Source organism: Ochotona curzoniae, unplaced genomic scaffold (assembly GCF_017591425.1).
Source record: "Ochotona curzoniae isolate NIBS_2020 unplaced genomic scaffold, NIBS_Ocur_1.0 contig_392, whole genome shotgun sequence".
Classification (NCBI taxonomy): Eukaryota; Metazoa; Chordata; class Mammalia; order Lagomorpha; family Ochotonidae; genus Ochotona; species Ochotona curzoniae.
Genome location: NW_024466046.1, coordinates 231,036 through 256,244, shown reverse-complemented (window position 1 = coordinate 256,244; position 25,209 = coordinate 231,036). Strand labels below are relative to the sequence as shown.

At 39.3% G+C, this 25,209-nt stretch overlaps 1 protein-coding gene across 1 annotated transcript in view; it reads right to left on the bottom strand.

Annotated features, from left to right (window-relative positions):
- Positions 1–2,994: 2,994 nt before the first annotated feature.
- Positions 2,995–25,209, bottom strand: part of LOC121158917 (beta-galactosidase-1-like protein 3) — a 42,653-nt gene continuing 20,438 nt past the window's right edge. The window contains exons 9-19 of the mRNA XM_040983931.1: positions 22,922–23,006; positions 20,717–20,857; positions 20,102–20,182; positions 19,403–19,509; positions 13,041–13,181; positions 12,698–12,769; positions 12,143–12,221; positions 11,636–11,723; positions 11,236–11,347; positions 3,185–3,301; positions 2,995–3,060 (exon numbers count right to left, since the gene is read on the bottom strand). Coding sequence (XP_040839865.1) covers positions 2,995–3,060; positions 3,185–3,301; positions 11,236–11,347; positions 11,636–11,723; positions 12,143–12,221; positions 12,698–12,769; positions 13,041–13,181; positions 19,403–19,509; positions 20,102–20,182; positions 20,717–20,857; positions 22,922–23,006 — 1,089 coding nt within the window. The remainder of the gene's footprint in view (positions 3,061–3,184; positions 3,302–11,235; positions 11,348–11,635; positions 11,724–12,142; positions 12,222–12,697; positions 12,770–13,040; positions 13,182–19,402; positions 19,510–20,101; positions 20,183–20,716; positions 20,858–22,921; positions 23,007–25,209) is intronic.

Below are 25,209 nucleotides of genomic sequence, written 5' to 3'. Positions count from 1 at the left end.
GGGTAGGTGTAGGACAGCCTGGGCAGAGAACATAAATGAGCTAGGTCTGGGAGTGCACCAGGTGTAGCTGGGCTGTAACACCCACCAGTGAGAATCGGAATGGGTGTGAGCTGGTCAGGCAAGGCTACTGCTGCTGCTAGGACAGGAGGTGGACTAAATCAGGCTGGGCCATGGACCCACCCTTGCACATGACATCTGGCATTGGGAGGGGTTCTGATGGAGGAATTTGGGTAACCCCTCTGTCAGTCTGCAGCTCCTGCACATGAGTGCAAGAGCCAAGGCAAGGAACATACCTTCTTCTTGTGCAACTCAGACCAGGCCAGGTCACAGTACCCACTGGCTTACATATGGCTCATGTCTTGGAGAGAGCCAGGCTGAACCAGTTCATATCACCCACTGGCAGAGCCAAGAATCAGAACGTAGTGCAGGACAAGTTGGGTTGGGCCACAACAGCAGCCAGTTCATGTGAGGGCTAGGACTTGGGGCTAGCTGGGCTGTGCTAGGTTGTAACCTTTACCAGCATGAGCTGAAACTAAGAATGGCAAATGCTGAGGTGAAGCAGGCCATTCCAGAATGGCCCACAGCACCCAGCTAGCACAGTTGAGATCCAGTGGGAGGGTCTGAGCCCTGTAGGGAGCTGCAGGGGCCTCCCCTGCAGGGCCACTGCTTCTACTGGTGAATATAAAAGCTGAGATCAGGGGAAGAACAAGCTTGAGAATGCTACAAAACCTATTGCCCTCATGTGAGCTGGGTTAGTGATAAAGCCAGGCTGTACCTACTGGTGCATGCATAAGCCAGAGGGTGAGGGTTGATTTGGCTTTGCTGTAATATCAGCTGGCAAGTGCTGGTACTGGGGGCAAGTCTTGCCAAGGTTAACTGCAGAATCACCTGGAGAGCACAAGATCTGGGAGTGGGAGTGGGCCAGTAGGGAAACTGTGGGCACCGCTCTCTTGGTTGGCCACTCCCACTGGTGAGCATGAGAACCAGGGCTGGGGAAGATATCACTAGATAGAGAGTGGCACCCACCGGCACAAGTGTGGGCTGGAAAGTATGGCTGGTTGGGTTGAACTAGGCTTCAATTCCCATTGACATGTTTGAAAGTTTAGTGGGATGTGGGACAGACTAGACCAGTGTGCTGTACATACTGGCAAGCACAGGAAACAGCAGGGGGTGGGCCAAGTATGGGTTATTGGGTGTCACTCTAACTAGGCTACATCACCCTCTGGTATACACAAAGCTGAGTGTGTGGTTTTGTGTGGTATACACAAAACCCAGGATCGGGCTGGGTTGTAACACCCATTGGTTTGTGTGGAAGACAGAGCTGGAGATAGAACTGGCCCACCAATTGAAACCACTAGTGTATGTAGGCTGATGTGGCCAACAGACTGAGCCAAACCATGAATTGGCAAGCACACACAGCAATCAGACCTGGGATCACCTCAGATGAGGTTTCTTTAGGAATTCCACCAACTGAACCACTGGACTCAGAACTCTAACCATGGGGAGAGTTGCAGGTCCCATGGTCTGACCATGGAGTGCATGTGTCAGAGGTGAGTCTCCTCAGTGGCTTAAATGGAGGAGTCGAGGGCACACCCAGATGCATATGGAAGCTGTGGCAGTCCACTGGAGCTTCCAGAGGACTTCTGGTACCGTAGCACAGGAAGGGGAACAGAGCAAGTTGAACAACTACCCCAGTAAAGTCTTGACAAAGAGTATTTGGGCAAATGGAGACTCTGAGGTGGACTATGTCAGCCAGTAGATCCTGGAGGGATTTCATTGTGCTTGGAGTGGCAAGATCAACAACAATTCAGAACTTTTGAATTATCAAAACCACTTGAGTGGGACCCTTAAAGCATGCCCCACATTGGGGACCCTGAGATGACATCAGGTGGCAGTCTCCCATCCCAAGATACAGATGTGGTTTGGAGGCTGAATGTTGCTTCTGCCCTTATTTCCCCCCTTCCCCCCAAATACAGGAACACAAGGGGGAAAAAAAGGATGTGGAAACAATGGTCTCACCCACTTTCCTCTAAACTTTGACCCTTCCCACCCCAATCAAATGTGTAAACATCATCAAAAATAAAATTTAAAAAAACCTGAGGATATTATTTTTATGAGTCATTTTTTTCCTGGAAATGAAATCCTATTAAGTTATAGCATTGGTACATCTTTAAAGTAAGTGTTAAAGTAAACATATCTTAAGGGAATGAAATGTGAAACCACAAAAAATATATAACATTTAAAGAGGAAAAAAATACAATTGCTGGTTAGATGGAAGAGAGAACATAGACCCATCATGTCTTATTAGGAATTGCAATTTATGCAAACATTACATCTTAACTGTAGTACACAGAATCTTCAAGAAGATTACAGGTTATGTTCCTCTCTCTTACTCTGCAATCTCCAGGAGTTTATGAGCTAGAAGCTAGTGCCATAAGGGAAAAGATTTATGAAAGAATTGGATGGCTAACATGTCAGAACTGTCACTCATTTGACACAATCACCCTGCTCAAAACAGGGCACTCCTTCTTCACTTGGGGCACCAACTTATTTGCTAAATTCCTTAAAGCCCCAGGCACCATATCTAGCAAGATGATAAGATTTCAACATTTTATCATACAGCAAGTTAAAACTTGCTTATACACATTTATACATATTCTTCAATGATATAGAGACCCTTTACAACCACCCATTTAAGTATCAGAAGACAGAAAAATATGATATCCTTTTATTTATATCTATCCAAAAGCACAATGAATTAGAGAAGAATCACATAGTAAGCCAATCATTGAAGATCTGAAGATGTTTTAAAAAGTAGAAGCGAAAAATAGGTGAGACAGCATGGAATACATTAAAAATTCTACAAATTTTTAGGTCATTGTTGCTTTTTTGCTGTTGAGTGCTATACTGTGTTGAATATTCTTAGCATTAGTCTTCCTGAAACAGTACTTTTGGTGAGCCTGAATATTGTAAGGAAGGTGATAAAACACAGCCTTATAGCTTGGGCTTGTCAGAAAATCCAATGAATGACCCTTTTTTTGTTTTCTCAAACACAATAATCTGGAAAGAAATAACAGTAAAAAAAAAATTAGGATTTGTGAAAAAGCCACATGATTAGATGAATGGTGCAATTCAGATTCTGAGAATGAATATCAATCTCAAACTGGGTACTGCGATGACTCACCTCATTGTCTTCTGGGTGAAGCCAGACCCCGGGCAGGTAAAGTGTTTTCTGAGGTCCAATATGCCAGTATCTCCCAAGGTTCCTTCCATTGATAAACACAAATGCATAATTCCAACCCTGGAAAGATGGCGACATGAGGTACAGGATAAGTTTCACGTTGTCATGGTGAATCTAACACACTGGAGGCTGAAGTACAAGATTTAGGAGCATTAATGAAGGGAACAAGAACATAGATTTAGGATGAGAAATGTTCCAGAGCTTCTACCCAGATGTCTACAAAAAAGGTTAAAGGGCAGTAGAAGTGAGCTTCAGGAAACATGAGTGTAATAATACCTCCCTGGTATGCTGATTTCACTTATTCAGGGTAAATACCCAGAAATAGGAAGGCTGGACCATATGGTAGTTTTATTTTAAGTTCTCTGAGGAATCACCATACTCTTGTGTAATTTATGTTTTGTTTACATTCCTACTAATGTTGTGTTAAGGTACAATTTCTCTCCACAAACATACGAAATGAACATTTTCAGATCTGATTATTGTTAACAGTCTTAGGTTACATTCTTGAGTAATTACTTTTCTGTTTCTACTTGAACTTTTGCTTTAGGTGGGGTTAAACCTATGACAAGTAAGAGGAATTAAAGTATGTCACTGTAAAATATTTTAAGAAAATAAAGCAAGAGGGAGAGAAGGGTTAGAAATAAGACTATGCCTTCGAGCTTGATTTGAAACATGCACAATGTATGTTCACACTTTATGAAAACAAAAAGAATAGAAAGAAACCTTTACGGCTAATTTGATTAGTATTGTAGGCATAGTAAGTTTCTGAGAATGAAGATGGAGAAATAGGGAAAGGATATATTTAAATAGATGGAGAAACATTAGCCAGGGTGAAGCAGAGAGAGCACGTTCCAGGCAATAGGAGGGGATAGACAGATGGCAGAGGGGCACCTGGAGAGTGACAGATATGCAAAAGCACTGAAGACAAGGGTATGGGCTTGTAGTAACCAGATAACCCAGCAGCATTCAGCAAGCGGTGATCTGAACTGCATCAGTGGCTGGAACTCCACCAGAGGCCAGGTGGGAAGGGGCATTAACCAAAAGCTCAGGTGGCAAACTGAGACAAAGCACTGCCCATACTCCTGGATTGTTTGAATTGACCAGGAGCAGAGACAGAACAACAGATTCAAAACAAACAGTGTGATAACAGGGTGAATTGTACACTAGAGCTGAACCAGGCATCATTTTGTGTAGGGAAGCAAAGGCTATGGGACAGGACTGCACACACACTAAGCTGGGAGCAAACTCATTTCTGGCTCAGTGAATTGCAATGAGGTGGCATCTCACAGGTTCCACCCAAAATAGGTCCAGGTACTCCCATATCTAACAGCCAGTAGATCAAGAATTCCATGAGTGACACACCAGTTCCCATTTTTGTACAGTGTGGCAAAGGATTTGAGACTGCAGGAACAACAGTGTGCTGAGCTGGGAGTGAGCTAGTTGAGCTCAGTACGTTGTACTGGGTACCACTCACTTGAGGGAGTGGCACAAGTGACTGCAAATGACAACAACAACAACAAAAAAACCTGTACTAATTGTCATAAGTAAAATCAAATTGTAGACTTGTCTGTGAGACAGTTTAGAAACCTATCCTAAGGAGAAGAATCTGATAACCAGAAGTACAATGACCAAGAGCAAAAGGAGAAACAAAGGCCCAATGAATAATATTGAACACTCCCCCCGTCAACGGAGCAAAAGCCTTTGCCAAGCTCAAAGTTAGCTGAGCAATACATTGAGAAAATGAAGAATACAGAATTCAGACAACTCGTTTTAGAACTTCTAAGTTCAAGGATTTTAAAGAATGTGTCGCACAGGAAATAGCAACACAGAAACAAAATTAGGCAAAATCATTGGGAATGAGGGATGCAACAGAGTAAACTAAAAATCCCATGAGTGAATGAGGCAGAAGAAAGAATCTCTGAGTTGGAAGATATTTCTTGTCACAATGGGAAACAATCAAAAGGCTGAAAGCAAAGCTAGGTAAAGCTTTAAAAAAAGTCTATAAAAATTAACAGGTGTTATTAAAAGGCCAAATACAAGAATTATGGGAGTTTCAGAAGGTGCAGAAAGAGAAGCTAGGTTTTAAAATGTATTTAATGAAATAATTAAAGAAAATTTCCTTAATCAGGAGAAGGACTTAGGAAACAATATCCAGGAAGGGCACAGAACTCTCCATAGGGTTGACCAAAAGGAATCTTCATCATGACACATGATAATCAAGCTCTCTTCAGCCAAACATAAAGAAAGGATCCTTAAATGTGCAAATGAAAAAAAAAAACAATGGATATATAGAGGAATGGCAATTAAATTCAAAGCTGACCTCTCACAGGAAACTATAAGCCAGAAGGGAATGCAGTGACATATTCCAGATACTGAAAGCAAAATTGGTCGGCCCAGGATAATGTACCCAGCAAAGCTTCCCTTTCTCTTTGAAAATGAAGCAAAATTCCTCCACAGTCAAGACAAGTTAAAAGAATTTGCCTCTTTCAAACCTCTTACATATTTAAACATGCCCTCTCCTTTTAAAAAAGAAGTATATTTTTTATTGGAAAGTCAGATATACAGAGAGGTGGAGATACATAGAGGAAGATCTCTCATCCATTGATTCACTCCCCAAGTAGCCACAATGGCTGGAGGTAAGACAATCCAAATCCAGGAGCTTCTTCCGGGTCTCCCACGCAGGTGCAGGGTCACAAGGATTTGAGCTGTCCTCCACTGCCTTCCCAGGCCACAGGCAGGGGCAGCCAGGATTAGAACCAATGCCTAAATGTGATCCCAGCTCATGCAAGGTGAGGACTCTAGCCACTAGGTTACTGTGCTGGGCCCAAAGATGATCTCTTGACAGAGAAGAGGAATAGCACCCACCAAAACCAAAGGCCAATGTAAAGAACATCCCAGCAAAATAACAGCAGCAGAATAAATCCATAAACAAACCATCGCTAAAATGACAGGACTAAATTACCACTTATTTATATTAACCCTGAATGTAAATGGCTTAAACTCATCAATCAAACATCAAAGATTAGTAGACTGAATTTAAAAAGCAAAATCCTTTACTCGTTGCCTATAAGAGATACATCTTACCGGGCCTGGTGGTGTGGCCTAGCGGCTAAAGTCCTCGCTTTGCACGCCCGGGATCCCAAATGGGCACCAGTTCTAATCCCGGCAGCTCCACTTCCCTTCCAGCTCCCTGCTTGTGGCCTGGGAAAGCAGTCAAGGACGGCCCAAAGCCTTGGCACCCTGCGCCCGTGTGGGAGACCCAGAGGAAGTTCCTGGATCCTGGCTTCAGATTGGCATAGCATCAACCATTGGGCTCACTTGGGGAGTGAATCATCGGATGGAAGATCTTCCTCTCTGTCTCTCCTACTCTCTGTGTATATGACTTTCCAATAAATAAATAAATCTTTAAAAAAAAAAAGAGAGAGAGATACATCTTACCAACAAAGATCAGTGGAAACTATATCATGGAACTTGATGTATTTGTTTTTATTTTCATTTCTTCAAAACACTTTTTCACATATTAAGTTCTTCACTTACTCATAGGTCATACAGTGGCATTGTTTTCTGCAAGCAGATTATTGGTTTTCTTTTTCATTTCTTCAGCGACATGTTAGTCATTCAGTAGCATGTTATTTAACTTAAGGGAGCTGTAATTTTTTTTCTTTCTGTTCCTGATTTTGTTTTGTGGCTTTGCATTTAAGGGGATGTATTCTAACTGTATAATGGAGACTATCATATCCAGCAGCATGCTATTTAATTTCTGTTTTTCTTTCTGTTACTGATTTTGTATTGTGGCTTTTCATTTAAGGGGGTGTAACTGTGTAATGGAGCCTATCATACCCAGATGTGAGGATAGAATGCAGTATGCATCTCTCCTTCCAGATCAAAGATGGATTCCCAATGAAACTGTTCAACATATTTTGACAAAGGGATGTGGGACTCTCTAATGGACTTATGACTATGCTATTATGATAATATAGGAGAACTCAGTGGGGAGGGATGGGGGAGGGATTAAGGGAAATCTCAGGGCTAATGGATCTGTATCACAAAATTATAATAATAATAGAAAAGGAAAAGCAGGTTTCTATTTCCAAAAATATGTATTATGCAACAAAGACTCTGCTCCCTAGCATGTCTAATGTTAATCATGTCATGCATGGGATAATCATCAAAAGCAGAAGGTGATGGAATCATAACATCATAAAAGCATAAGGTGAAACAAAAGAGAAATCATGGAGGAAGTGATGATACATTGCAGATTATCAACAGCGAGTTGTAACATCTGCTAGTATCAAAAGCATGATTTTTTTTCATGCAGTCAATACTATGAGTGATACAGTGAGCTATGTCATGATGGTGAAATTCTTAATTTAGCAAAAAGGTATATGCTGTTTGTAAGGAAAGCCCTAAGGATAGTTGAAAAAATGCAAAGCCAAGTGGAAAAATGAAAGAATATGTAAATAAATTCACAATCGGAGAATATTCACACAGTCATAGACTAGTTTGTAGAAATCAATGAAAAGAACAAATTTTGAATAAAAAGATTCTTGCCTCCCTTCTACATAGTGCATATGAGGCAATTATTTAACAAGTAAATGATCCACATAATTCTGAAGTGTTCATAAGAATATTTGCAAATATTACGCCACGTTGAGTAAACAAGTCTACGTATTTAAAGCCTATCATTCTACACTGTAATTAAACATGAAAATAATTAAAATATAACCTAAGACATACCCATAACCTTGAAAATTAAGGAAAAATGTCTAGGTAACCCATAAATCAAATAATCACAACAGTACAAGTTTAACAATATTTCAAAACTTTACCGGGCCCAGAGCAATAGCCTAGTCTTTGCCTTGCACAGACTGCGGTTATAAATGGGCACTGGTTCTAATCCCAGAGGCCCCCACTTCCTATCCAGCTGTATGCTTGTGGCCTGGGAAGGCAGTTGAGGATTAACCAAAGCCTTGGGACCCTGCACCCACACGGGAGACCCAGAAGAGGATCTTGGCTCCTGGCTTCAGATCAGCGCAGCTCTGGCTGTTGTGGCCGCTTGGGAAGTTAATCAATGGGGAGAAGATCTTCTCCTCTGTCTCTCCTTCTGTCCCTATATCTGACTTTCTAATAATAATAAAAGGAATCTTAAAAAAATATCTTTGCCAAGAGTAAAATAACTGAAAACTGTGGGACACAGAGTATCTACAACATGTGCAGCAGGACCTTATGTAAGCCAGGAAGGAGTTAAATGCTTTATCTGAACTGTCAAAAGTACAAACAAGGAAATGAGGAATATTAACTCACTAAAACGAGTTTCAAAAATGAGAGAAAAGGTGGGCATTCGACCTAGTGGTTAAGTCGCCCTTTAAGAAAGCCATATTCCTTATTACAATGTGGAGGTGTTGGAAAGAATAAAGAAAACATTCCTTAAAAGAGTAAAATTAAAAAGGAAAGGTATAAATGATCCGTAACAACCTTTCAGCAGTGGATGTCACTGCTCAGTTTGAAGGTTTAGTTCATCGTCAATGCTGTAGTGCAACGGACCAGGCACACATTGAGCTGTTCCTTTGACGTTCCGGCTGCTCTTCTTTGGACCCAGCTTCCTACTAATGGACCGATTTGGCAAGTGTGATGACCCCGTTCCTTTGCCCATGCTATCCACTTGCGAGGCTGGGAAGGAGTTCCCGTGTTCTGGTTTTGATCTGAACGGACGTGGGTGTTGAAATCTTACAGGATTGAAACATAAAATAACTGCTCTCTCTCCCTTTCTCTCTCCCTCCTTCCATTTCTTTTGGAGATAAAAGCAAAAATCAAGGAAATGAAATTGAATACAAAAGGTAGGTGAAATTAAGAATTGAAATTTTCCAAATATGGATAATGTTTAACTTTAGATAGGCTAACAAAATAAATGCCCAAATAAATGAAGTCCAAAGTAAAAAAAAAATAAGCAATTGCAACTAAGACAAAGAAAGACAAAGGATCCACAGAAAGACAAAGGATCATTAGTTAGCATTGTGAACAAGTATGTGGTGTAATATAAAACCTGGCAGGAATGGAGGCATATATTATCTATGCAGATAACCATAACCATGGTTTCATAACCATGGGACACAGAACCAAACAATACTGAGTCCATAATGGAAAAGAACCCAATAGAGAGAAGCTCAAGCAAGCCTAATTTTCAATCAAAAATTAAGAAATAAAGATATTGTAAATATATCTTGTTTATATATATAATGTGTATATATAATGTATAATGTATTATATAAAATATATCATATTACATGTAAATATAATGTACTATCCTATATTTTATATATAATATATTATATGATATATTTATATACCAGATATAAAATATTTATATATTACACATTGCATGTTATATAATAATATTCTATATAATACATTAATATGAAAATGATATATTATTATATTATATAACATATAATAGAACAAACACAGAAGCATGTTGACCTTTTATTTGGAAGAGTCATATCCATTCTTGTCAGTCATCCCGTGAAGGAAATGAGGAACTGCTAGCTGCAGACAGATTTCCTTGTGAGATGTACTGAATCCTGATCACACAGCACTCCTGAAACCCTGAGTCTCATTCCCGAATCATTTATTAGAACCTAAGCCTTGATATCAAGCCTGAGAAACATGTCTCCGTGCCAAACATAAATGTAAAAGAATCTTAATTTCCTAAGCTAGTCCAACCCTGGCGATCATCAAACTCTCCTTCAATAGTAGAATCCTGAATAATAAAGGGTAGTATATTCATTTTATCTCTGTCTTTGTGGACAATGTCAGGATGCAGTTAAATAGCAGAATGATGGACTTGTGACTGCTGCTGAAGGACTGTACTATTGCAATAATCTCCGGGAAAACAGTGAGGGGGTGGATGGTGAAATCCCTGAGCCTATGAAATTGTGTCATGAAAATTTTTTTAAAAGTTAAAAATGTTATACAGCATTGAAAAAAATGAACAAAAAACCTAGAGAAATGATTGGGTTTCACAAACAATGATGAATAAAAGACACAATACTAAAAAGAATGAATACCTTATAGTTCAGTTTCCATAATCCAAAATAGGAAGCACTGAACAAGAAGTAAAAATGACAGCTATATTTGGTGGAAAAGTAATCCTAAAATTATACTTTGTATCTCAATGATAAGTATGAGATGACAATTCTGTGATTGTGATTTGGAACATTTATGTTACTGTTGTGCATTATACATAAAGCAATATACCAGATTAAAAACTAAACTGCCTCCTTCTCAAAAATTCAAGTAGCAGAGTAGAGTCTGCAGATGATGCCAGTGGTATAAAACAAGGGCACGTATATTTTACTAATGTCACGCGTGTAAACACAGGCTGGTTGGAAGTGTGGACCCAAAGTATTATACCATTCTCTCTTCACATCTTGTTATTTGATTTTTCGATGGCATTTCAACATATTATTTTCTTGAACAATACTAAATTAGGAAGATTGAGAAAACGTGTGAGGTTTGTTTGGCAGTGAGGAAGAAGATGGAGGCATGGAAGCGACACAGAATATGAAATAATATGGTTTTAAGACTAATTTTTAAAATCATTTACTTATATCAATTTGAAAGGTAGAGTTACAAAGATAGAAGGAGAGAGAAAATTTAGAAGGAAACAGAGTGGGAGGAGGGGAGAGAGGGTGAGAAAAAGAGAGATCTTCACATCCTAAATTGTTTCAACACTGGAGGTGGTATCAAACTGTAGGAAGGAGCATGGGCATTCTTCCAGATATCCCCATGTGTGCACGGGGTCCCCAACATCTGGGCATTTGGGATACATCCCATTGGTTCCTCAGGCCCACTGGAAGTGGAACAGCCATTTTTCATACAGGCACTCACAGGGAATGTTGATGTCACAGGCAGTGGCAAAACAGGCTACACTACCACCTCAGGATAACACTAGCTTTAAAAATCAAACAAGTGGGCACACGAAGAGGTCCACTTACAGGTAGACTCAGGAAGGTGTCTTTGGGAGAAGCGCCGGCTTTCAGGGTCCCCCTGTAGAAGGCAGGACCTATATGGCTATCTGTGATGGACCTCCAGGTGGCAGAGCGGAGTCTGAAAAAAGAACCAAGATGTGAAGGAAAGGAAAACTGAACTCTAGCCTCCAACTTCACATCACCTTGCCCCATGGGATCAAAGATTCTGCTTCAATGATATGAGTAAAGCAGGAAGCACTGGACTAGGAATTGGGCTTATTCTTGTAGTTATTCCGAAGTAACTAAAAGCATAGACTCAATTCCTTCACTTCTCTGAGCTTCCAGAACATTCTCTGCAAAGTGAATAGGTTAGAAACGCAGTCAGCTGATCGCTAAAAGTGGCCACTGAGTTTGGGCAGGGACATACCTCTCAAGGAAGTTCATTTTCATTTCCAAGCAGTAGATGTTAAAGCCCTTCAGAATCACTCCATTGAGAGTAATAGTTTCAGTTATTCCTGGGAAAGGGAGGCAGAAAAGGGACTATGAAGAAATAAAGATTGACACTCTCCAGCGTCTAGGGTAGGTAAATGCATCATAGAGCACAGCCAGGCCACACACTTGTCTCATGCTGTGAGAGCAAGTTTCCTTGCTTGATTTTTCAACACTCCCAATAAGTTGCCCACCTGGCATTGAAACGCCCTAAAACTCTGCACAGAAGATTGATGTGGTCAAGGACATTAAAATGTGCACATACTTACCTTCGTGCGCTGGAGAATAAGAGGAGATAGAACCAGGACGAAGAGAAATTTTTTATCTTAGAACCTCAGTGTCTAACCATGGAGGTCCTAATTACTACTTTCCCAACATAACTCAAAGTTCATGTTCCAAGTAACTGAAGAGAAGCTGGTGCCTGATTTCCAGGCCTAGAGCCTACCTTTCTGCTCAGTTTGCATTCTGTCTGAAAAAGCCACCCGTCCTTGATTCTCCACAAGGATCCTGAGAAGTTGACAACCCTATTTGGAACAGAACAATGCGTGGCAGTTGTTTAGTAAGGCTGATTTTTTTCCCCCTCTAGAATGTACTCTTTTGTTGGAGTCTCAGAGAAAAAGACATGCAAATGGATGAAAATGGCTTCACAAGTAACAGTGGTCCCATTCTCATAAGGACTGATATATATATATTGCTCTTCTCCATATAAAATATCCCCACCATCCTCCACAGGTCCTATTAGAAGCAGCAAAGAAACATGGCTATTCCTTTAATCAAGAATCCAAATAAGGACTTGGAACAAACTTCTAATGGGGAATTGCAAGTCATAGATAAGACAATAGTTACTAATGGATGCTGTCCTGGGAGATACATCATGCTCTGCTGATGCCTGAAGTGAGAAACAACACCAAATGTAGTTTAATAGCAAGGGGAAAACCTTTAGGAGGAACAGATTACTCTGGCATTTCATTTGGTGAAGTAGGACTTTGAAGTTACCTACCGTGAATGCTGGAATGTCCACATTCGTAAGCTCACTATTAATAGACGCTAGTACTGTGTCGTTAAGAAAAACCTGCACAAAAAGGCAGCCAGTGTTAGACACAGAGACACGTACAGAAAGGTTCTTATGAAGTCAGGGTTAGCTCTGTTGCATCATGTTGCAATAGAATTTGAAGTGTGTAAAAGAAGGAAAGTTTGACTTTGTATTCCTAATTCCCCCCACATCAGAGATAATGTCAATGCAATCAAAAATGCTAATGTTGATATGTGACTAAGCGCCTTCTCCAATGGCAGAGGTCTGCTAAGCATTTGCTGATCCAAAGTGGTAGTCTGAAGACACTTACCTCTCCAATATCACTAACATGGACATGCAGAAGGCCTCCAGAGCAGATTTTAGTCTCATAGAGGATGAATCCAAACGACTGTCCACTTCCATTATTTAAAGGAAGATTTTCCATGTTGACTGGAAGATTCAACTTGAATGGCTATGAGAGAGACATGGCAGCAAAAAGCTGCCAAACTAATGAAAAGTCAGGAGACTTCTTTTAAAGCTATTTTTCACATTATATTGTATCGTATAATAGTCCCCAAGATTTCTTTGGGAAATGAAAGGAGACACTGTGTGATAATGCTCCTGTACTTTCACCTTCAATGACTAGGAGGTGCTGGTAATGGTGGAAGCATACTGAAGAGGCAACATTGGCTGTAACATCATTAATCTCTCATTAATACTGAGGGTCACACATGTGGGTCAACAAGACCAGACTTGTCCCCATTAGTCTAGAGAAAATGATGGGCACCCCTCACCCACAGTCTAATGCACCATGCTTAGAGGTGACAGGAAAACTGTCCTTTCTGCAAGAATGACATGCTTTGTAGGTTATGGGATAATTGCACAACCTCTGGAGCCTAGGCCATGACCCATTTGCACATATCACCAGCTTTGAGTTATAGATGAAGAAGGCACACAGGCATTGCACTAAGCACCCTATCTGTAACAAAAGCCAACACAGCCCAACTGATACTGGAGACATCATGAACAGAAATGATGATACTATAAAAGCTACCCAATAAAATTGGTAGAGATAATTAATGTAGCAAATCCATAAAATCAAACTTGGACCACAGGATCATTAAAAAGACAAGTTAATATGATGCTTCCCAAAGAAACCAGCAGCATTAGGAAGAAGAAATGGAGATAAGAATGTGTCTGACAGCACAACATACAACAACAAAGACCTGGACAAAGCCCAAAATGCCTTGCAAAAGATAAAGAAATTGTGGTACATCTACTCCATCGGAGACTACTCAGCCATGAAAAACAATGAATGAAATTCTGCCATTTACAACAAATTGTCCCAGCTAGAGATCATTATACTCAGTGATATATGCCAATCACCAAAGACAAATATTATATGTTTGCTGATTTAAGGCAACCTCCACGTAAAAGACAAGATGTATAAATACAGGTATAGATCTACATATACATATATTCTCATAAATGAGCTGTAAAATTGAGACCAGCATACCAGGAGAGAAGATACGTTGCAGAACGTATCTCTATTCCCCAGTAGAAGGACTGCCAATGAAACTGTTAAATATACCTGGATAACAGGATTTTAAACTGTCTACCATTGTCTGTACCTATGATGCCATAAAACACTTGAATAACAGAATGATGATCTTCCAGCTGTTGTTGAAGAACTATAATATTGTAATACAATGAGGGATCTCAGAGCTGTGGAATAATGGAAGGTAGAGAAAGGATTCCTTGTGTCTATGAAACCATACCATGAAAAAAAATTTTTAATCAAAAGATTTTGTCTGACAAAAAACTCAATGTAGTGACACTGAAATACAAGATATCAGCAACAGAAAATTCAACACCATTTGGAAGAAATTTCATGATATGTAATTGAGAAATGCATAAAGCAATTTGGTATTATAAAACATAAACAGAAAACATGGAGCTTAAAAAAACACAAAATAAAATGAAATAGAACAAAATAAAATAAAACGTGGTTGACACCCTCACTAGCTAAGTTGGGCTGGCACAGGAAAAAGTTCTTAGTTTGAAGATAGGTTATTTGAAACATCTATATCAAGAAAAAAAAAATAGAAAAGAAAAAAAAATTGGGGAAGAATGGAAAAACTTTATTCAATGCATAGGCCATCATTAAATGACCATCATTGTTGGTTCAGCAGGAAGGATGAAGAAATATAAACACAATCAAAATGTGGCCAATAAAATACTTGTTGAGAACTTTCCAAATTTGAGGTAGAATGCGATGAAATAATTGTTGAAAATTTTCCAAATTTGAGGTAGAATACACTCAAAGGACAAGTAAAAGTGACAAAATTCATTGACAGATTGTCAAAAGTAAGAACATAGAATTTTCAAAACAGTATATAAGTATAAAAATAAAATTATGCTATCACAGATAAAGGAACCATCAAACTAACAGCAGAAAACTTAATAGAAATCATATAAACCAGGTAAAATTGGGGTGATACAGTCAGATTCTTGAAAGAAAGATATCCAGTCAAGAATACTGTTTCAAGTAAAGTTATCCAAAGGAAATGAATGAAAAAAAAGACTTTCTAGTACAAGTAGAAATGTAAGGAATTCATCATTTCCAGAGTGTTCTGTAAGAAATACTCAAGACAATCTTACAGTATAGTTAAAAGGACAACAGCTGCCATCACAAAAACACAAAAGTAACAATCTCACTAGTGAAATAGATATGCAATAAAGAAGATGAAAATCAAGCTTTGGTAACAGCAAATGATAGAAATAGTTAGATTAATAGTAGAAACTCAGATTACCATAATGGTAATTTCAACTAGGGAAGGCTGGTGAAAGAAATGTTGAAAAGGTGCATTCCAAGGTTTGCGTTAGGTAGGGGTCCACCACAGAAATTGGAAGAGGATTGAGAAACCTTGTGGAGCAGTGTAGATGATGCCAGTGTAAATGGTCATCCAGCAGCAAGCAGACACCACAATAGGACCAAAAAGACAGCAGTTCTGGAGAGACAGGTGGGTCAGAGTCACTGAGATACTGCCTGGAGAGAAATCTCTCAGACCACAACGACTCCCAGTTTAGACTGAAGCTAGAGTAGAGGGAAGGGCTGTGGTGGGTTAACATGCGGGTGGCAGAAACTTCTTTAATCTCATTATCCCACAAAGCACCTGGACCAGTGGGGAGCAGGTGCAGTATGAAGATGGCCTGAAGCAGTCAAGAGTAATTGCTAATACATATAAATCAGTAGTATCAATGAAAACTGTGGTTGCAGGCTCTACCTAGGCACACACATTCCCTCTTTTGAGTCTGGGTTGGTTTCCTGACAGGTGGCAGCACACACATTTGTTACTGTGAAGAACACATTCATTTCACTATCCAACAGGCCCCACAGGGAAGATGAGGTCCCAACATTCCTTGGCATCTGGAGCTGGGAATGCCGCTGCTATCTTGGCAGCCAAGGGATGCTCTGGGGCCGAGGGAATCCTGAGCAATGTCTGACAGTGGGGGTTTTCTGTGCCAAAATGGTGGAGACTCTATGATGGCATAATAATATGTGTTGTGTAGCTGCGTCTCCAGGCACTCAAAGAACTGCACAGATCTTTTGCATGGTATCTGTCCTGGTCTGAGTGAGGAATGTACCTGGTCTGGGTAAACCTGGACATTGGACACCGTGAAAGAGAAGACATGACTGTGACTACACTAACAGTCATGGTCATTGCATCCCCTATGCTGAGCAAATAGAAGATATATCATGCCCAAATCGGGTGTTAACCTGTGAGTCTCACTCAACACTTAAGCACTGACCAGAGTATGCAAGACATACCCTATCTGCACCTCCAAAACCCTCTGAAAAAATAATCACTCCACCAGTCCATAGAGGCATTATTTTCTCCAGCAGAGGACAAAAAACAATAGTGCTTCCAGAAAAGCCTAAAAATAAACATAGGAATACAAGGAACAAAAACAAGGAACACAGTGTGACTCCCCCAAAAGGAACAGGACAATGTTTCAATTGTGAATAAGAGACTGATGAACTATCTGAAAATGAATGGAAAAAATCACGAGAATAAGCAAAAGAACACAGAACAAGTTATTGAGATAAAATTATAGATGACATTGATGAAAAATTATGCATTACAATTGAGATTTTGAGACAATTGAAATGGAAATAATAGCAATGGAGAATTCAAGACTCCAAATACAAAACAGAGTGGGACATCTCAGCCACAGACAGTATGAGGCAGAAGAAAGAAGACCTGATATAGAAGGTCAACCCTTGGCAATCAAAGGTGAAATATTAGAAAACTCATAAGTTCTCAATATATATGCACACAAGATAAGTAGCAGCTCATTTTTAGAGGATCACAATTAGACTAACATTTGATTTCTCATCAGAAATCTTAAGGAGTAGGAGAGAATGAAGACATATAGTCTATAATCCAAGAATTTAAAATAAAATAAAAATTGTCAACACAGATTACTTTTCTATCAAATAAATGAAGGCAAAGTAAATACCTTCCAAAACAAACAGAAAGATGAAATTATTTGCCATTATCTGTCCAGCCCAACAAATGTTGGTAAGGATGTAGTGCACGCAGAAATAGAGAATTGATATTCACCATAATAAAAATCAATATGAAGAGAGGAAATCTCCCGGTAAAATGTACAAAGGAAATTCCAAGAAAACCTTGAGGATTTATGAAACAATGGTACAAAACATTGTTACACTTAAATAATAATAATCACTTCAAGTGGTTTATACTCTCCAGTCAAACGATACAGACTGGAAAAATTAATTTAAAAAGACTCAGCTATATTCTGCCTTCATCAGCAAGGATATGCACTGAATGAAAAGGAGAGCAAGGCAAAAGATAAAGGAAAAATGAGCATGTGCAGCCATGTAGAAAATGAAAATAAAATCCAACACTACATTTTACATTTCAGTCACATTATCCAATAGAATCTGAGTGGTGTAAATATATTTCAATATGCACGTTAGTAAGCATCATAGAATGAAACACATTAACCATATTATTATCTATTAGATATGTGTAAAAAGTAACATTCATTAATATTAATGATTTAAAACTGTGTATTCAAGGAATATTCCTTAACACAATAAATGCTACTATAACCTACTATTTAACCTACAATACAGATCCTACAGAATGGGGAAAACTAACAGTATTTCCTCAGAGATAAGAAATATAATAATAAACTTCACTTTAGTTTTTTCTAAAGATGTACTTATTTGAATGGCAGTGAAGGACAGAAGAGAGAGAGAGAGAGAGAGAGAGACAGAGAGAGAGATCTTCCACTTGCCAGTTCACTTCCCATTGTCTGAAACCAGAATTCAGGAGCTTCTTCCAAGTTTCCAGTGTGGGTGCAGCCAGTCAAGTGCTTGATTCATCTTGTACTACATTTCCTGGCACAGTGTTAGCAGGGAACTGGGCTGGAAGTGAAACCACCAGGACTCGACTGACAGCCATATAGAATGCCAGAATCACAATGCCTTACTCACTTACTCATGAACAAGTGTACTAAGCTAGAAGTGCAAAACAAAAAAGCTAAAAATAAAATAAAACAGGAGCCAGCGTGGCATAGCTCAAAAAGCCACTTTCTGCATGCTATCATCTAGTATGGGCAGCAAATCATATCCTAGCTGCTCTTCCAATTCACATTCTAGTTAATGGCGGAGGGGAGGGCGGGGGAAACATCATAAATTCTTCCAGGTGCTTGGGGCTCCTGCTACCAATGCTGGAGACTTGAACGGTGCTCCTGGTCCCTGGCTCTGACATTGCCAGACCTCCTGGACTTCTTTAAATAAATGTGTAAATGTGGAATAAAAGAAAATAAGGACAAGATGATGAATTATGCTCTGGGATGCTGTTTCTTTAGGATGTTCAAACTGACAGTCACTGCACTTTGTCCAGAAGGGTAAGGAGGAGCTCAGCTCATTTTGATTTCACAAGCTGATTTTGGAATTTGCGGCTGTTATTCAATATAAGACAGATGTGTAGTTTTCCGGTGTGAGTAAAGACCTGCAGAAGTTGAGTGATGACTGATTGACTATGAATGCTAGCAGACATTCTGTGCTGAAGTTTCAGATGCAGACATTTTAGGGCTTTCATGGTTGTCTCCATTTGGATAACAGTTCCACACGTCAGCTTTCACCACACACCTGAGTCAGGCAACAGGATCCCCCACCCACCAGATAGCCCTTTCCTCCACGTTTTAGTTCAAGATCAAATCCATTTAAAGTCCACTTGGATGGACTGTGATTCCAAGTCTGGATGAAATGCAGAGGCTTTTTATTAGCATTGTTTTGTTTACTTGAAAGCAGAGTGAGAGAAAGAGACTCTTGCACTTGCCAAATCTCAGTCCTTTTGTCTCAATGACTGGGGCTGGAGCCACCAAACAGGAGCCTGGCACCAAGCAAATGCCAAGCAACCAGTTCATCTTCCCCTGCTTTCCTGAGATTATCAGCAGGGAACCAAGCCACCAGGATGTAAAGCAAAACTCTGATATGGGATGCCAAAATTTCAGGGAATGACTAAATTGCCCACACCACAATGCTGGCCCTTACATTTTTAAAACAAAGTTCCTTGGAGGAATCTCTATTCCACAGAGCTAAAAATGTCTTGCCCTTGGCCACCCCTACCCCAATGCCCAAAGAATACTCACCTCATTTAAGTAATGTAGGGTTTCCCACAGTGGCAAATAGTGTAACATACTCACAGGAGGATACACAGACTTGGGAGTAGGATCAGGTAGTGGGGGCAAGGGAATTTCTGAAGTGAAAATAGATCGCAGCATGAGAAGTGTCCAGGACAACTACTGCCTTCTGTAAGAATCTTCACCTATTGTAAGTAAACCAGTGGCAGGAGTCCTATCCTAAAACATGGATATGCTTTTCCAAGAATGATGGTCAGCAGGCAGTTGCTGAGTGAACCCTTTTGAATCTACACATGCCAAGGCACAGAAGCCTGTGAGTTCTAACCCTGGCCATCAGAATGAAACCTTTCAAGAAGCTTTTTGACAGTGCTGGGTTTTCCTTGGTTCTAACTTCAGTATATGGTTAAACAACGCTGTTTAACTGAGCAATAGTTTTCTCTTGTGAAGATGTTACTATGTCACATATTTTATGGAGAACTTTAAAAGTAGGTTTATATAACATTCACCAAAACCCAGGAAACCAGTGCCTTTAATTTGCGTGTCTCATTGGAACCACCAATATACCTGGTCTTGGAAATGCTTCCTCAATGCCATATCCATTGCCCTTGCTTTTATTAACATCGTTAAGCTCTTGCCAATCTCACTCATAAAAACAATGCAGAACCTACGTAACAATGACCATCCTCCACTTAAATGTTGACTGATTACCTGAGAGGGAGCCAAGGAGTCTTCGAAACCTGAAATATTTTTCTGTGTAATCTCCAGCCTCTGTCAGCAAAGCCTCACAGTCTGCAAGACAACCAGAGCCCTGTTCATGGACTTTCAACCCCTGTAGATGTTTCTATGTCTGCATTCGGCATGCAATGTGTCAGACTTATGGGAAATATATGGAAACAACATCTCCTTACCTCCAGAATATTGTAGCCCACACTAAGAATGGGCATGTCATGGAAATATAAGATCTTGTCCCACAACCTTTCCTGGGAAACACTAGCTTCCAGGACATTGGAGTAATCCTTCCATTTCAAAAAATATTGGACATATTTTCTTCCCTCTATCTGAATTTTCCATCTGGGCATTGCAGCAATCACCAGTTAGAGGCCCAAATAAAAAAGTCAGTGGACAAGATGAGTGAAGGGACTCCTAGTGCTGTGATGGCCAGATGAGATATGATGGACATCATGGAAAACCAGAAGAAAGACATGAATGTGCTCATTGCTCAGTAAAGGTCATAGGTCTTAGATTCAAGGATTTAAGAATGTGTCCAGAGCATTCTTTATAGTGTTGCAGTCCCACTAATGTAGAGGAGCAGGAAATACTTGCCATAGCTGGTCACTACAGTCCTGTGCATCTTGTTGACATATGTACCCCCACTCAGGAAACCAAAATTGGTTCCACCATGAAACATGTATACATTGAAAGACAGCTCGTACTGGATAAATTCAGATGCAATATATTCAATAACTATAGAGGGAAAAGAGAACATAGATAATATTAAAAAGTAACAGGAGGAAGAAGTTTAATTTGAATTCTTGTCATTTAAAACATCATTGATTGTTTCCAATCAATTTCCACTAGAATTGCAACATAAAATGAGAAAATTACCAGAACTGTTCTAGTAATTACACCATTCTAGAACCTTATAAACCTTTCTTTTTCAAATACTGGAACTGGAATTATTAAATAAAACCCAAAGTATTCTTCTTACATTCCTGAAATATCCAGTTTTCATTAGTTATAAAGATGTACAAAGGTTTAGCATACCTCCACTAATAAATGCTAAGAAACTGTCTCTGGGCACAAGTGATTTGAATTCCTGTTAATGTCCATAGAGGGTTGTGAAATTTAATCTACAAAAACTCTTTGCCTTCATGTGTAAATAGACACAATTTGTCTTTCTACTAGTCACAATATCATTATTTTCTAAATACCTGTATATATGAAGTGTATAAAATTTCTCCAGTCATAGAAATACAAAGCAAAAGAAATTTAAAAATAAAAATATCAGTGAGGAACAGCAGAACAAATTCTAAAAATGTAAGAGTGTCAAGATGAGTTAGATGTGGCATTCAGTCCTTCTGTGCCCTGCACTATTTCTCTTAATCAATCTATTTTCTTTCTCAAAACTTCTGATTTTTAATTTGTTAATTGCATGGAATGACCCCTAGTACCTCACAGGCTTAAAAGAAAGTTAGCTGAAGATGATATGCACACATAAACACATATACATAAAACATGACACAATGCATGACATAGAACTGATCAGATAACTGCTGCTTTGCCATATGGGTATTCTAGCTGCTGTTATTCTTCCTTTTTGTTGTGGATTATTACTTCCGTTGGCTCTGATATGTTTGTTTCTGCCATTGGTCACAGTTTTGTTGAGTTTGGTATTGCTTATTAGAGTTTGCAATGGTATTGGAATTCTGTTGTTGGTTCGTGTGTTGATGATAGGAGTGTTGCTTTTGCTGTTATTGCTACCACAGTTACTATGATCATTGATGACGGCAGTGCCATCAATACAAGTATTCTCAGTGGTGCTTTAGTTACTATCATTGTAGCTGTCCTGGTAGGCGTTACTGGTGTTACCGTTTTGATGACATTACTGTTGGCAGTAGAAGTGTCCCTGAAGTTTGAATTGTGTAGTTTCTGTTGCTGGTAGTAGTATTGGTGCTTTTGTTGTCATATTGGTGTTATTGTAGTTGGCATGGTTGTTGGTAGTGATGCCAGAGCTGTGTTGTTGCTGGCAATGACAATGATGTTTTATTTTACTCATTCCATTTTTAGTCTAAAAAGCATGATTTTTCTCAGCCAACAAATATTTTTTTAAAAAAATTTTTCATATATGTACAAGTGGGTCTATCCACTTAATAGTGATAAAAGGTTATTTTTAGTGAAAACATGATTTTCAAAATGAACACAACTCTTCAGCCTTTGTTGTACAGAGCAGTGTCTGTCCCTTCCAACAATACTGACAGTAGACTTACTGATAATTCCCAATATTCTGTGAGGACACTGACACAGATCACGGAAAGCTATCTGCCTCTGGTCATACGGCTTGTTCTGTAGGACAATGAGCAATACCCTTACTGTGCTCCCAGGATGCAGGCTCTCAACAAGTCACTGCACTCTCTTGCTAATTTTACCCTCCAAATTCAGTTCTGTAGTAAGATTTGCTCCCTTTGGGGAGATGCCACAGAAAATACATAAGCTCTGTGTCCTTCCTTTATCTGTGCCGATGTGTTACAACTCTCCTGTCACTGCTCCCTATTTGTCTTCTTTAAAGAAAACCTCCACAGATACAATGAAATAGTGACTGGCGTTTCAAACATCTGTCAACTCCCCTAAATCATGGACTTTCCGTCAGTATAAAAATATTATAATTTTTATTTACTTGTGGTTCCTCAGTACCTGGCTCAAAACAGGGGCCTAACAGGCTGAGTGAATATTTGCATCAATCAGCATAGGCTCATGCAAATATTCTAATGCAGAAACATTTTCCATTGTCTAGAATTGTTTAATACTTACTATGTGGGTTTTTAGTCACATGGGGGAAACCCCAAAGATCAAACCAACCAATCCAGAATTCCATAATTAGAATGGGCATGTTTCCCTAGAAACAAATAAAATCAAGCAAGAATCATCATCATAAAACAGAACATAAATATCATAAGCCCTGAATGAATCACTAGAAAATGTAAAGATCTCGGTTTTAATAAATTCAGAGCTTTTTCTTTTTGATTCATTAGTTTTCACCACCTTCTTTTTTTTAAGATTTATTTATTTTTATTAGAAAGTGAGATATACAGAGAGGAGGAGAGACAGAGAGGAAAATCCTCAGGCTGCTGATTTACTCCCCAAGTGGCCACCATGACCAGCCAGAATTGACCCAAAACCAGGAGCCAGGATTTTCCTCTGAACCTTGCACATGGATGCAGGGTGCCAAAGCTTTCCTGTGCCACAAGTAGAGAGCTGGATTGGAAGCGGGACAGTAGGGATACAAACCAGCACCTGTATGGGATCTCAGTTCATGCATAGTGAGGACACTAGGCATTAGCCACCACGCCAATCCCAACTCCTCCCTTCTTTAGTTCCATGTTTCCCACCATCCATACTTTGGTTCCTCAACTACACTGTCCCCTCCTTTCAGCTTCAGGCACCTGCTTGAAGTACACGAGAGCAACAGCCATGATTCCAACCTTGTGTTCCAGGCTGGAACCAAAAGAATTCACTCTGGATATAAAGAAACCTGATTGCAATTGAGTGGAAGGCATCTGCTGTGGAATTTAAGATGTCTCCTGAAATGCACATATTGCTGTGCCATGTTTCAACTATGAATCTTTCACTTTTAAACTTGGTCTTTGCTAATGTGCTCACTAGAAGGTTGTGATGATGGCCCGTTTCATCTCGTTTCCTGTTTTTAACATGGGGGATCCAGATGTAGTCCCTGGAAGTTGCAGAGGTTTGAAGTATGGGCCAGTAGATGAAATAAATCTCTCTGTCTCTTTTCCCCCTCTCAGATGGACTAATTTTTTTTTTTAATTTTAAGAAAAGCTGTTGAATAACCCACTCTAAGAAATGTTCTCTATGTCGGAAAGCAGACATTCAGTACTCCACACCCTCCCTTTACCCAGGAAAAAACTTGTCAGACTGCCTCTTGAAGCTGCTCTGCCTTATAAGCCTCATGTAGTCACATATGCAATTCAAAACAATGAAGAGGTCCTCCATAGGAGCATCCTGGTGCATCCATGCCTTAAGGAGCCTCACACACTGACACCCTGCCACATCACTGTGCACGATGTGGAAGTGACAGATCACACGTAGCCAAGTACACTACACCCAGAACTGCCAGCAAACTTCCAGAATTCAGGGAATAGTCATGCCTGCTAGGTGTAATCTCACAACATTTTAAACTAGAACACTGGGACACCTGTGGGTAGCACCGGTGTTGATTATAATTCAAGAAACTAAACAGATTCTAAAGTGCTTACTTATACCAAAGCAGGTACAAGGAATACAAGGAATACTAGCAGAAAATCTTAATATGAAAGACAATTTATAAGTGTATAGGTTCAACTGACTCACCATAAATACATTATATATATATGAACCCAGAAAATAAAAACTCAAGGAAACATAAGTCCTACAAATGAATTTAATAGTCGAGCAAGAGACACAAGGAATTATTAAAAACAATGGCTTTATGGGAGCTCAAGGAAACCCAAGAGAATACGGACATTTCAGCAACATTAAGAACTTAATACATTTTATGAATTAGAGATTGAGGAATGAATTGGTCAAAAATAATTGACCAATAATCGAAACTAAAACATAAATACAGAATCCACTAGCATAAGTGATTTGCTAGGAACAATTATGAATTTGAAGATTGATATTTTAAAATAAACCAACCAGTAGAAAAAGTCTTCCAAAAATAAAAATTAATAATGTCATGAAACTCCCCAGGGAGCAAACATTTTAATTATGAGTGCTCCAGATGGAAAGATGACTAGAAAGATGATTAAATAACAAGATTTTTGGAATAGAAGAAAAGAATTTTTCAAAAGAGGAAGCTCAAAGGTCCACTAGCAAATTCAAAACCAGAAATGGCCTTTCAAACATACGCCACTGAAAAACTTTTTAAAAATGCAAAGTAATTAGAAAACAGAAAAATCTGACATGTAATTTACAAGGATTATGTTAGATTATCGTATTTATCAGAATATTTACAGACTAAGCGAATATGAGTTCAAAAGCGCGAAATCTTGATAGAGGGGAATTGCCATCTAAGCACACTCTATCCAGCAGAAGCATCT